Genomic DNA, 10,596 nt, shown 5'->3' on the forward strand with positions numbered 1-10,596 from the left:
TAGGGCGACAGGGACAGAGGGAAAAGGATTGTTATTGGGCTGGGCTGTATCCAAAAGCACCGATGCGTATCAGCCCAGGTATCGGAAATTCGCAAAAAACCAAAAACAAAAACAAAAAATCGGATACTTCATGGATACGTATCGGCGGCCTGATAGTGATACGTATCCGATATGGGATACGCGTCCTTCCAGGAGTATCCGTGTAACAGAGTTGTAAAGTTCAAATTTTCTGGTGCCTAGCTTGTACCTTGGCAGCTGCTTTGCTGTCTCGGTTTGGTTGTTAATTGAATCTCATTGTTTTAGAGAAGACTAGTACAAATGCCCGTGCATTGCAACGGGCGTAATAAATAGTAAAACATGTTCCGTGTGCCAACACGCCATTTAGTATATCCAATTTTGATAAATAACAATAATAAGGTTACACTATTATCACTTTTCGAAGCATCAAGTGTGGACGTGACCCCGCAAAAAAAAGTATGGACATGAAGATGCAACCCTAACATCCTTCATCTAATGGAAGAGTAGTGGTGCGTGGAATAGTTTATCAAGCAATTTTATTTTATGCTTATCAAACAATCACAAATATTTCTTTATTTTAAAAAATCAAGCATTTTATTTTTTTTATTAGAACTTAAACATGTTTTGAAGGAAAAAAATTTGAACACATGATTTTTTGAAAAATAATTATTAATATTTTAATTTGATGAATAATTTTCAATGTATTTTTTAAAATGGAACATTTTTAGGAATTTTTATCTTAAAAAGACAGCTCAGTGTCCATTGTTAAAAAAAGGACGGTTGTTGTCCGAACCATGAAGTATATAGTTGAGAAAGTCGTAGGGATGTCCTTCAATGGCACGTCCTTCAGCTTAGCACTATCACCAGGTGGAAGAGGAATGGTGTTGGCATATACAGAGGGTGGAATTGTTGTATACTAGTATATTTGAGAGTTTAATAGGTAATCATTTTTTTCTAGAATTTTTAAAAGATTTCAATTCAAACGGATTTTTACTATGTTGGTCTTTTAGAGATAATTGGTCGTTTCATTTGAAAGGAAGAGTTTTCTCCCTTAGCAAATACAACCGTGCGTTGCAACGGGAGAAAAATTGACGTGTCCACGAAAACACCCATTAGCGCAGCACGACGAGAGCACGAAGGTGCATGCCGATATCTAGAAAAAAATATATATCCTACTTTAATGTCTATTATTGCGGTGCATGTGTGCCTGACCGATAATCCTACCCCTACGAAGGACTACGAACAGGCTACGTAAACTTCCCTTCCCTAATTCTCTGCCCCCCTGATTTTCAGTGGGGGTGGGCCCTGCCTCCGCCTAACACCAATCAAAACCTGCCAACTGCCTAATCATGTAACATTACGTTAACTTCTTTAGTAAGTGTAGCATTACTCGTGCCTGACCATACATGGATTGGTCGGTTTCGCTTTGACCTAAGGACCAACTTCGGCTTAGATGGTTAGTACGACAGTCACGCACGCCCCATGCCGCTGCCCCAAGCCCCCAACCCGCCTCCAGGCCTGGAGTCATGGCCGGCCGGGCATTCTCGTCCGCCGAGGCACGGGCCCGCCGGTTCTCCTCCGCCCGCCCCAACCACGCCGTGCCATGGCCGCCCTCGCGCCGCTTCGGCCCCGACCCTGCCTTGCCTGAGGATCTCCGCCGGTGGAGTTCCCATGAGGGCTGAGTAGTGACTGGAGCGGCGTGGCTCGGTCCAGTCGCCGGATCAGGAGGTGATGGCGGCGGTGGCTCGTCGCAATCGAGTCACTGGCCAGCTAGTAGCTAGTGTGCAGTGTGCAGTGTGCAGAGTGCCAGCTAGTAGCTAGTGTAGCTAGTGTGACGAGCTGATGGGTTGATGATGCTCCGCTCAAGCGTATCGGAGGCCATGGCGTGGACGGGTTGGTGCTACTACGCTCGAGCACGGCCACCACCTAGACCACAACGGAGCAGCAAGGGCGACCCGACCCGCTCGAGCACGGCACAGGTGAATGGGTTGGTGCTGCTCTGCTCGAGCGCATCGGAGGCCAAGGCGTGGTCGCGATGTTGAGTGAGCACCTTGGCCGGAGAGCGCAGGGCGAGCAGGGGAACCGGAGGCGCTCCGGCAGTGCCCCATGGCGCACGGACACATACTTGTGCTGGCTTGGCTCCATGAAGTCATCCTTGACAACGACCTCGGACTCGAAGACGTGCGTGCCCGCTCCCACCACCTTCACGGTGCTGTAGCAGCTTACGTAGGCCGACCCCTTGTCGTCGGCCGACCGGTCCAGCTCGAAGCTCCTGTTCTCCAATGGCGAGGAGTTCAGGTCCGTGACCGCTTCAAGAATGGAGCAGGCTTTGGGCACGCCCGCCGGGAGCAAGAATGCCGGTGCCGCCGTGGCGGTGTCGCTCGCGTTGTGCTGGTGATAGCTCTGGATGTCCTCGAGGAGCAGGGAGGCATAAGAGTTGCCGTTGTGGTCGAGGTCGCGGGATGACCGCCCGGCGGCGCCCAGGAGAGGACTAGAGGAGGTTGTCGCAGCGGGAGGCGGGGAAGGCCAGAAGAGAAGGTGCCGGCGTGGAGATGTCGAGCACGAGCACCCGCGGCCATGGAGAAGGAGCTCGCTGGGTTGGGCTGCTGTTGCAGGAGGCTGCCGGTCGCGGGATGGAGAAGGAGGGCGGCAGGGCGAGGCGGCGCTGCAGATTGAATCGGGGAAGAGGAAGGAACGGGGAAGACGCCACCCATACGCGCTTGTTAAGTTGACGCTTTTACTGTGTTGGAAATTTTGATATACGCTAACCCATTAGGCGCTTTTGCTTTTCTAGCCACGTAGGCGCGGCTGCCACGTTGGATTCATAGACGTCATATTGACCGACGACACACAGTGTATTAAAAATGTCAGACTGTTTGACATGAATGTTAGGGATCAGATAACGAAATAAGGTTTTGGGGTTAGTGAACGAAATAAGATCCGTTTAGATCATTGGGTAAAATACCACGTAGACATACTCTCCTGTGTTTTCCAGGTCTGCCATCTGGTGTCAATTCGAAGTGCTGTCGATTGTGTGCTTCGGATATTCAGAGTTGTTTCTTCGTCGCCTTCCATTGAGGATTTTATTTCTTTTTCTCCCTCTTTCTACTGGGCTTAATTCCTTTTTCATGTTCCCTTCATCTGCTGGTTGATGCCGCAAAGCCGCCCAAGTATATAAACTGATGGGATTGATTGCAAATAAGCGAGGTGGGACTATTTATTTTTCGCTGCTCACAGTCGTCGTTTTAATTAGTAACAAAAAAGCACAGACCAGACGTACTTCGGCCCACACAGGTGACGGCCCAGGACGTACGAAACATGTTTAACCAAGGACGGACGGACGAAAATTACAGAGGAAGAACCGATCCGTGCTTTATTATTAGATATATAGAATGTAGATATAGATATAGATATAGATATAGATACATAATGTTTTTTGTCTGTATGATAGGAAATAATTGTTTCAGATACATTATGATGCTAATCAAATAATCATTGTGGAAAAAGCGACCTTAGTTGGACAGAATTGACCAAATTGAGTATTATAATTAGATTAATTGACTATTGCGTGATTATCTGATCCTTCTCGTGCGTATCACATTGGCTTGGATTCTTGAGCATTTTATGGAGCTGCTTTAGGTTTTAGTTTTCTTGCTGTTAAAACTATATGTGCAGTTTTGAGAAATACAAACGGTATCCTAGAGTGAGCTAAATATGCATGTTCAGTATGACTAGGTATTGTATACTTTTACCGTGTTATGTTCATAGTGGCCAGTGGGCGGAAACTACAGTAGAAGCCCCTACTCCTTGCTGGCTGAAATCTGAACTTCAAATTATATTGTTACTAGTCAACATGCACGCGCCGCACGCGCGTATATAAAGAAAAAAAATCGTACATAGTACTGAAAAAATCAATTTGGACAGTTTGTTTTGTCTAAACCAAAGTGCACACGTATCAGTACTTCAAATAAAAGGGACAAAATCTACACTACAAAGCATAGCATTGCTGCGATGATAGCCCTCTTTTGCCTTCACCAAATGGAATCAGGCTTACAAAATCTACACTCCAAAGCATAGCATTGCTGTGATGATAGCCCTCTTTTGCCTTCACGAAATGGAATCAGGCTTGGGTGCATAAATGAAGAGAAGATAACTTGACACATAAAATGGGAAGGAAAAGATTTTGGTTTTACCAACAACCTGTTCAAATTATAAAAATTCTCGACGAATTATCAATGGAAAAGGACTAAGACAAAATCCATCAGAGAAGGTAGGGAAAAACTTATTTATTTATTTCTTTAACTCTGATTCTTCTCTCTAACCCCAATATAATTAACATTTATATGCGTCAATCCATAGAAACACAATTTATGAGAATAAAGACTAAAATTGCACCTAGCTCTTCAATGCAGTCCACACTGCAGGACAACCCCTAATGGTTTGAAGATTAATGAGCACATGATGTTATGATTCAAGACTGCATATAGCCATATATGCATGAGATTTCAAGGATTTCAATCAAGTAAAAATGTGTGCAGATTTAGCTACCAGGATGCATACATGGGAAGAACCCAGCATCTCTATTTACCCATGATCAGCTCAATCATAAGCCATCAACCAATTAAATGTTTACAGATTGCCTGCAAGAGCATTTAAGCCATTAAAGCCCATTAGTAGTCTGTTTACTTGGGATCTGTTGTTGTAATAACTTCTATGCTCGAAATATAATGGCATCACAAGATATTAACCATAGTGTCTTCAAATAAGTGGTCGACTTCCACATAGTAAAAAAAACTCTAACAAAGGATAAGAGAAAATCTGCCTCCAACAAAGATTAATTTCTAACAAAATGAAATATTATAACAACAAGTTCCTCATGGTGACAGGGCCAAGCCAACAATGCAAGCCTAGCATGGCGGTGTCGGTGTGATGCATGCAGCAGCAAACTCAGCCAGGAGTAGTAGCAGCAAGCGAGCAATTGGCACCGTGTTATCAAAGCACAACATTCAAGGAGTGATAAAGCCATGGTGGAATTGAGCACACCTTGCCCCTTCATCGCCTCCCCCTTCCTCCCTCATTTGACATGTCTCTCCTCTCCCTAAGCCTCACTCTATCATGAAACATTTTGATGCCTTTCCATCTCTCCCTTTCTCTCCCTCTCATGTAACCTCTCTTTCTTCTCATTCCATGTAACCTGACTCCCCCAACCTCTCACCCTCTTTCTTCTCATTTTAAGTAACCTCTCTCTCCCCAAGCTCTATCCATGTCTTCAATCTCCCTTTCTCTCCCTCTTTTTGTCTCTCTACTGCTCTCTCATGCAACATCGCCCCTCTACCCTCCTCTACCTCCCTCCTTATCTCAAGAAACCTCTTGCTCTATCCCTCCCTCCCTCTCTACCTACCTCATGCAACCTCACCCTCCCTATGTGTGTCCCTCCCTGACTCCATGTAACACCTCGCTCTCCCTCTCCTTCCACGTTCCCCTTCCCTCTCCCTTCCTCCTTCATGTGACCTGTCTCTCACCTCCATATGCCCTTTCGCTGTCTCACCCTCTCTCCCTTTCTCTCTCTCTGTCTGACTATCTCCTTCTCTCCTTCCTCTCTCTCATGTAACCTGCCTCTCTCTATCTTCCCATTTGGCATAATCTCTGCCTCCCAACCTCTCTCCCTCTTTCTTGTCATTTCTAGTAAGCTCTCTCCCTCCCCCCTGAGCTCTCTCCCTCCATTTTTCTCAATCTTGCTCTCTTCCCCTCCCTCCATCTCGCTCTCTCATGTAACATATCACTCTGTCCTTTTCTACCAAAGTGAAGTACTTACGAAATAACTGAAGTGCAAGAAAAACAAATGAGAAACAGAATGTGCGTGTGTTTCATAGGTGTTACATGGACACCGGTGCGGGTGTCGGACTCTGACACATGTGCAGGTGTCTGATTCGGCAAATCCTAAAACAGGATTCGGGTTCGTGGACTTGACTAATATATCAATTGTTTTTTAAAGCTAATATAAAGTGGCAGCCTAAAAGCAAGATTCTGGGACTTGGTTTCAAAAATAGTACTCATTTGCACCTTAAAAATGAAAGATAGAAAACATATGCCACCTGAATTTGACATCCTCAGAGGTCAAACCTTTCCCACAACGTTGTATCAAGGCCGCGTCTTGCCTGCGCATACTCACCAGGTATCAAGAGTGAGCGGGCCGAACACAGTAAATCAAGGGCATCAGAGAACATGACACTACAACAACACATCAAAGGCTCAGAGCTATTTGTTATAATCAGATGGCCCAACTGAAATAACATGGCAGTACATGCATCCAAAAATTACTGAAAGTCAGTCCTGGGGATTGTTAGAAGATAGGGTTACTCACTAAAATTACCCTGCTAGTTCATTGGCCATTGGCACTACATGCACATGAGAATTATCATCTGGCGAGACATGCAAATAAAAAAATAATTCTTTGTGATGTGTAGTACAGGCGTAGAGCACAGCGATGATGAAAATAAGCACGTTTCTGAGTATATATGTATTCTGTCATGTATTCTTGGTACCTTGTAGCCAGGGAACAAACAATATCATTACACAAGTGGCGTGAGCAACAAGTACAAGTGGTATCAACTGCCATTCAAGCAAACCCAAGTTTTATTCTCTGATGTCATTATCTATCCCCAGCTTGAGCTGGTGAAACATAAACTGTTTGAATGTCATTAATCCTAACCTACAAACATTCAGAATCATATAAGCTAACATGCAAGTAGGCATCCATCAGGTTGAAAGTGGAAACAAAAAAAAAAACTGAATAGGAGACATGGATGAACAGAACACACGCAGAGCCCGGGAACTAACAGCAATCAACCAATGAGCAGATCAAACCCATCTACTACTGGGCAAAGATTTACATACCTTTCAGTGTTGTCTTGACCATTAGTGGTACCACCATATCCTGAATGAGGCCTATCTGAAATAAAAGCGAGGAGTCATTTTTTATGAGACATTGTCAGGAAACACATAGAAGGACATCGGCTTTGTGTATTCGTTAGCTTGTCATATATACCAAACTAATAAAAGTTTTTGCTGTTATGAATCCCAAAAGTACTGGTGTCAACTTGTGTCATCAAGCAATAAGAATTTGCTGTTAGGGTTTAGGGTATCTATAATATATAAATTTATAAATTTATCATTCAAAAAAGAATTTATACACAGACAAAGACTCAACAGGCTCCCCAACCTATTGCAGCCACAATTAGAGAATGTATGATAAGTCAAATAGCAGGAGCCTCATTGTCTAGCATTATGAGCTGCAGCTACATGGCAGCGACGTAAGATCACTTAAACACATCACTCTGTTTTCTCAGGCCATGAAATCGCAATTCTTTTTTTCTAGCTGAAAGAAATTGTTAACTCATTAGTAAATTTTCTTTGCAAAGATACAGCAGTCCAATTCCCTCGGATACCATTCTAAAAGTAGGTGCCCTTTGATGCATCAAACATCTAAAAGTCTGTGAGGCAGAACTGATGAAATGGAATAGTTATTACATAGAGAAAAATATATAGAGAGAGGTGTCTTAGTGAGGAGAGAGAGAGAGCGGTGTCTTACACCCACCACCATCTTGTCAATTTCAGAAATGGCAATTTGTTCGGAAACAGAATGTTATGAAACCTAATACAGGATACCACCGCCTCCACTTTAAGAAACATCTGGAAGAAATAGAGATTAAATCCAACAGATTTTAGAAACTCAATACATGCATACAACTTGTAATTCTATCAATTGCTCTGTTTTACAATTTTAAATATCAAGTCCTCTACAGATGATTCTAAAAATGCATGGTAATTGCAAGAATATGATCTTCTAATTTATAAGTATTGAAATGTAAATTGACTCACAGGGCAATATCTTATTAATAAACATATAAATAACAAAAGGGGAGCATGTTAGTTACCTGGTGGGAAATCATCTAATGCTTGGTACCATTTATCTTAAAAATGCACACTCATCCCTCCCAGTAACCTGAATCTCCATCCAGCATGAGTATCATGCCGTATGTAGAGGGCTGTAACGCAAAAGAAAAGGGCATGGATTCCAGAATGAGCACTGAAACTGAAAGATGACTGCAGATAACTTGGCACAAGCAAAAGTAAAAAAAAAATTATTACTAATGACATGTTGTGCTTGAGGACCAAGTAAATCGATATATTATACTACCTCCGTCCCATAATATAAGAGCGTTTTTGACACTACACTAGTGTCAAAAACGCTTTTATATTATGGGACGGAGGGAGTAGATAATATCGTCGACCTCATCCATCTCCTCCGTGACCCTGAATGGCTACGCGCCTCCGGGCATCTCGAACAGTGGCGTATCCCCACTAGCAGTGGCAGTGGCCTGGCCCTGCAGAACGGATTGCCCGAGAATAAGAATGGGTGGCTCGAGAACAGGCGGCGTCCATTGACAATGAACTCACCTTGTTGTCTGCTCGCTCACCCAAGGGTCGTAGAGAACAAAGGCCATGAGACGGCAGCGGCTGGAGCGTGCCCTTGATGAATCTATTGCCGGTGCTCTTCCCTGCGGCCAGTGCACGGCCGTGGCAGGTACGACGTAGCGCCGCTGCTCTCCACGGGCGCCGCAGCGCTTCAGCTGCTGGCCTCACCATGCCGGCACGCCCCTCAGGCGTCAGCCTGCCGCGCGGCGGGGACGGGCGCAGGGAGAGTTGACGGCGATGCGAGCACCGTGGCAGGTCCGGCGTGGCGCCGCTGCTCGGCCACGCCACCTCCGTCCACCAGCGCGTCGCGCTTCAGCCGCCGGTCTCACCATGCCGGTATGCCGCTCGCCCAGGGTGGCCAACCGCACGGCGGCGACGGGCGCAGGGAGCGGTGACGGCTGTGCGACGGTGAGATGGACCGGCGCCGGGGACGGAGCAGGGCGGCACCGGCTGTGCGACGGCGAGGTGGAGCGTCGTCGGGGACGGAGCAGGGCGGCGGCGGCTGTGCGACGGCGAGGTAGAGCAGCGCCGGGGACGGAGCAGGGCGACGGCGAGGTGGAGCGGCGCCGGGGACGGAACAGGGCAGCGGCACGAGTGCACGACGAGGTGGCGCCGGGGCCGAGGCGGAGCAGGTGGTGCGGCGGCGAGGCGGCGCTGGGGGAGGTCACCCGTGGAAGGCAGCGGCCGCCGTCGCTCCGCCCGACCACCTCCCGTGTGCGGCCGCCGCCGTCTCCCTCCGACCTCAACCAGCAAGTTAGAAGCATTTTGGTAGCTCCATAATGCCTTCGAATTTATACTTTAATAAATTCTATTTGGCAATATTAGGTCCAAAAATATGCTTCATGTTGGTATTTTTTTACTTGCAGCCTGCTTGTCGCTATGTCCATGATTATCATTGTAGTTTCTCTTGGTTGGACTGATGTTTTGGGAAACTTAATTTGCAATGGGAAAGTTCACCTTATCGTGTGGTGCTTATTTCCCCCATGGAATTTTGTTTAGCTAGCTCCATGTTTTTGCATTGCTCAATCTCAATGTCTGTGCCTAATGCTGTTTTAACCTTTTTCTTTGCAGGTTCGGTACATTATTGCAAAACTGAAAGAGCTACTGTGCTAGGAGCCTTTTGCAGATATAAATCTGATAAAAGGTAAGCTATCTGATTGATTACTTGTCACTACTAGCTATCTTGTTGAGAGAAATACTAGCTGTACTATGTGGACACATGAAATTTAAAATTTTATAGTTTCCATAATTTGTGAGATCTAGACAGTTAAAGGTTTGTCGTACAGAAACATTAACAGGCTGCCTTATGTATGCTCCTCATGTGGGATTGGATTGTGATTAGCAAGTATGCAACTAATATAGTTGGGATCTGAAATGTTCACTTGACGACATGTCTAGTTATTACTGCTATGTAGGCCACGGTCCTTCATTGAAATAACTGATGTTATTTCATTTGCTTCCCAGATTTAGTTAGTGTTTGGCTGTTCGGTTTGCCCATAGCCTCTAGCAATGAGTGCATATATCGGGATCAGTGGATGCAAGTAACAAGGAATGGTGATTGCAAGCAATGAGTGTTGATTCTACAAGGAACGGTGATTGCAAGTAACAAGCTTGGTCTGAAGCTATGTTCCTTTTGGATGTACAGACCAACTTGTTATGTCCATGATTAGCATTGTAGTTTCTCTTGGTTGATGTTTTTTTGGAAAACTTAATTTGCAATGGGTGTGAATTATGTTATCAGATGTGTATGAACATGTTACATTGTAAGACGATTTGTCCATGTATGAGGCTGTTTTGCATATATCTGTCCATGGACCACTCTTGAACGAATGTTCTCATTTTACTAATTAAATTACAATTTAAGTGAGCTTTTATTTCTTTTTACAATTCAAATGATCTCGTTGGACAGTTAGTCGGTAAAGACACTTTTAACATCAAACTATCCATCGGTAAAACTTGCTATAGGTAGTTCGTCGGTAAAGGCTATTCTAACGAACGGTCCGTCGGTAAAAGTAGTGTCCGTCGGTAAAGACTTTTATCGACGGGACTTGCAGCGATGGGAGCAGTTTTTACCCACGAACTCTCCGTCGGTATAAGTTT

At 45.1% G+C, this 10,596-nt stretch overlaps 1 protein-coding gene and 1 long non-coding RNA gene across 6 annotated transcripts; one reads left to right on the top strand and one right to left on the bottom strand.

Annotated features, from left to right (window-relative positions):
* Positions 1-4,223: 4,223 nt before the first annotated feature.
* On the bottom strand, positions 4,224-8,600 carry LOC119292191. 5 transcript variants are annotated; one of them, XR_005142921.1, is made up of 8 exons: positions 8,479-8,600; positions 8,313-8,405; positions 7,956-8,066; positions 7,610-7,710; positions 6,916-6,970; positions 6,564-6,730; positions 6,114-6,176; positions 4,224-4,658 (listed from the first exon to the last, which is right to left on the bottom strand). It is a non-coding gene; the product is annotated as an uncharacterized LOC119292191 (long non-coding RNA). The 5 variants fall into 5 exon arrangements; XR_005142920.1 differs by lacking the exon at positions 6,564-6,730; XR_005142922.1 differs by lacking the exons at positions 6,564-6,730; positions 7,610-7,710.
* LOC119292189 lies at positions 8,402-10,322 on the top strand. Its single transcript, XM_037571022.1, has 3 exons — positions 8,402-9,264; positions 9,568-9,640; positions 9,961-10,322. The coding sequence occupies exons 1-2, from the start codon at positions 8,734-8,736 to the stop codon at positions 9,607-9,609; spliced, it is 573 nt and encodes a 190-aa protein (XP_037426919.1). The 5' UTR covers positions 8,402-8,733; the 3' UTR covers positions 9,610-9,640; positions 9,961-10,322.
* Positions 10,323-10,596: the final 274 nt, after the last annotated feature.

Source organism: Triticum dicoccoides, chromosome 4B (assembly GCF_002162155.2).
Source record: "Triticum dicoccoides isolate Atlit2015 ecotype Zavitan chromosome 4B, WEW_v2.0, whole genome shotgun sequence".
NCBI classification, from domain to species: domain Eukaryota; kingdom Viridiplantae; phylum Streptophyta; class Magnoliopsida; order Poales; family Poaceae; genus Triticum; species Triticum dicoccoides.

Coding starts and splice junctions, on each gene's coding strand:
- LOC119292189 (XM_037571022.1), top strand. CDS start 8,734: ATGCGAGCACCGTGGCAGGTCCGGCGTGGCGCCGCTGCTCGGCCACGC. Junction 9,265..9,567: donor AGCAAGTTAGAAGCATTTTG/GTAGCTCCATAA, acceptor TTTTCTTTGCAG/GTTCGGTACATTATTGCAAA.